We start from the raw sequence: 3,239 nt of genomic DNA on the forward strand, positions 1-3,239 counted from the left end.
GTTCTAGAATCCTCAACATAAGAAAGATATGGAACTGTTGGAACGGGTCCAGAGAAGGGCTACAAGGATGATTCAAGGGCTGGAGAACCTTCCCTATGAGGACAGGCTGAGAGAGTTGGGGTTTTTCAGCCTGGAGAAGAGAAGGCTCCGAGGAGATCTTATAGCAACCTTCCAGTACCTGAAAGGAGCTTACAAGAAAGCTGGAGAGAGACTGTTCATAAAGGCTTGTGGTGGTAGGACAAGGGGGAATGGGTATAAACTGGAGAGGGGCAGATTTGGATTAGACATTAGGAAAAATTTCTTCACCATGATAGTAGTGAGATACTGGAACAGGTTACCAAAGGAGGTTGTGGATGCCCCATCCCTGGAGGTCTTTAAGGCCAGGTTGGATGGGGCCTTGGGCAGCCTGATCTAGTGGGATGTCCCTGCCCATGGCAGGGGGTTTTGAACTAGATGATCTTTAAGGTCCCTTCCAACCCTAACTACTCTACGATTCTATGATTCTACTTGCCTTTTATGGACAATGGAGAGAAACAGGCACTTCTAGGTCATGATTCATTTTGTCCAAGTGTAGGCATCAAGAATAATTAGGTGAATCACACTCTAAACCTGCTTATTTCTCTCTGCTATAATGGGAAATTATAAAGGGAGGACAAGGTGATTAGCTTATATGCGTGCCCCTACCCTGTCAATGTCTCCAGGGAGGTGAGATGCACTTCCTACAGGCCTAAGACAGGTGTGAAGAATTGCCTTCTAGAGGGTCTTACCCCTTTCCATTGCTCAGTAAACAAGTCAAAGGCAGACACCTAGCTTAGACTAGACCCTTGTGTTCTATGTCACTAAAATTAAATTAAATTACTCCCACGGCAAATCTGTATATGATACTAATAAGCAACTATTTTTTTCTGGAACTGTTGACCATTCTCCAAAAGTGGTTATCAAGGGCTCAGGAAGCAAACAAGGAGAAATTTCTGAGTTTTACATTTAATTTTTCATTATTTTATTTAAAGCTTTTTATTATAAATTATAAGTTTTCTTTTTTAATGATTAACTTGCAACTCAAAGTACAGAACAGATTAACTCTCCTTTGGCACTGGCAGGGTTAACCAGAGTTCTCTGATGGAGGGGAGGTTGTGACTGGCTGGTTGGGGGCAGATGTGGGCCCTTTCTCCGAAATTCTTTTATGGCATCAATCTCTTCTACTTCAAGGTCTTCTTTGTCTGAAACTTGAGAAGCGAGATGATTGCCTGTCGGAAGTTGTCTCCTGTCACTACATAGAGCAGTAAGTTCCCAAAAGTATTTAACGCTGCTAAAGGTTTAGCCATAATAAACATAAAAAGGACCATGTTCTTCAAGCGGCAGCTAACTGGTTGTACTCGGAGCTCCAGCCAAATTCCTCGAAAGACATGGAAGGGGAAGAAGCACACATAGAAAACCATCAAGAGGACAACAGCTAGCCTGCGAGCCTTTTGTTTGTAGCAAGCCTGCATGTGGGGCCCCGTGGCCAAGGTGTAAATAATAAGCACGTAGCACAGAGTTACCATCAGCAGGGGCAAGATGAAGGCAAACATCGTCAGCAGCCAGTTATACCACCGACTAGTGTCAATGTCCTCAGCAGAAGCCAAGTCCGGGCAAATTGTCCTGTTCTGCATTTGCCTCGTGGCAATTAAGATGCCCAAGGGGCTGATGGCTGCCAGGGAAATAATCCAAATGACTACACAAGTCACAACTGCCCATCTCTGTTTTTGCATAAAAAGGGTTTTAATTGGATGGACAACTGCAAAAAAGCGGAAGAGGCTGAAGTAGCTAAGGAAGATAATACCACTGTACATGTTGAAGTAGAAACAAAAGTGAATAAACTTGCACATGAAGTTTCCAAAAATCCAGTTGTTTCCGTTAGCAGAGTAGTGTATAAAGAAAGGAAGCGTCGCTACATATAATAGGTCAGTGACAGCCAGGTTTAACATAATGATGGTACTGCTTTTCCAGGGCCTCATCTTGGAAAAGTAAACAAAAATTGTCATGATGTTCCCTGGGAAGCACACCAGGAAGATGAGGCTGTAAAAGATGGAGAGATAGAATTTCACCTGTAAGAAATCTTCATCCTGGCAGCTTGTCAACGGGTCTGCATGGCCTGGTAGAGCAGTAAAATTGTTGGTGTGTTCAGATGTCATGTTTGCAGAAATCTTCTTCAAGCTTTAAAAAATTCAGATGTTTAGTTTTAATTGATTTGTTGGGATGAAAGCATCTTTTGTCCTGGGAGAAACTGTCGTATGTTTGACAAAGCATAATAGAGGGAGGACACAGGGATTTGCTAACACACACAACTCTGGCCTAGATAACCACACTCAAATGTTTAATGTCACCCTTCCTTCTTCTATGTGTTTAATTTTTATAAAAATAAATTTTACTTTTCCTTTATTTAACATCCTAAGTTGAAGAAGACAATTTCTCCTTATCTGCAAACCTTCAGGAGTAGGAAGTACACACTTAGAGAGACAGACAGGTTGAGCTTAGATTTTGCAATACTGTGAATTAGTCTTAGCCTTTCAGAAAGCAGAATAGTGCCCATATCTTATCTTCATTAGTCTGAACTAATCATTGTTTCGTGCTCATGAAAACAGAGATGCTGTTCTGGTTTCATGAAATCCAAGATGTTAGGTTCAGATACAGACTTCGGGACCTGCTTCTCCTATAATCTGACAATCATGGCTTGTTCCCTGAATATGATCTTATTCTCCTGGAGTCATTGGAGTATAAAAGTAATATAAATGCATTTCTTTTTTAAAAAATCAAGCTTCATAGTGGCATAAAACTGCTTTAAATGATTAAAGACTGTTTCTCAAAGTGGAGAGAGAAGACAGAAAATACAGATGTTGAGTGAAGGCACTAATCTTGCTTCCCATTCTGCATGAATTTGAGCTAGGCTTGTCTCTGAAATGCTTTCTTGTCTGCCATAGCCAGTTTGGATCCTTACACAGCGAATTCAAGACAGAAACTTTCCTGGTAGTGTTTTACCTTTCCTGGTATTGTTTTACCTTTCCTGGTAACTGAGGATGAAAAACAAACATTTCATCAGAAAGTTAGATAATTAAAGTAGAGCCAGTCATTCTAAGTGCCTCCCTACTGCCTTCATCATCAAGGGATACATGTAAGTTACTCCAGGTCATAACATATCTAGAAATGAGGTTTCTTAGGTAAATTATTAACACTTTTGGCGTGCGCATTTCTTTCCACAG

General features: G+C 41.1%; 1 protein-coding gene across 1 annotated transcript; it reads right to left on the reverse strand.

Annotated features, from left to right (window-relative positions):
• Positions 1–1,199: 1,199 nt before the first annotated feature.
• OXGR1 (oxoglutarate receptor 1) lies at positions 1,200–2,174 on the reverse strand. The gene has a single exon (XM_069849991.1). The coding sequence runs from the start codon at positions 2,172–2,174 to the stop codon at positions 1,200–1,202; it is 975 nt and encodes a 324-aa protein (XP_069706092.1).
• Positions 2,175–3,239: the final 1,065 nt, after the last annotated feature.

The sequence above is a fragment of the Phaenicophaeus curvirostris genome, chromosome 1, assembly GCF_032191515.1.
Source record: "Phaenicophaeus curvirostris isolate KB17595 chromosome 1, BPBGC_Pcur_1.0, whole genome shotgun sequence".
NCBI lineage: Eukaryota > Metazoa > Chordata > Aves > Cuculiformes > Cuculidae > Phaenicophaeus > Phaenicophaeus curvirostris.

What these genes read in the sequence shown, in the direction of transcription:
- OXGR1 (XM_069849991.1), bottom strand. Translation starts at nt 2,174, where the DNA reads ATGACATCTGAACACACCAACAATTTTACTGCTCTACCAGGCCATGCA.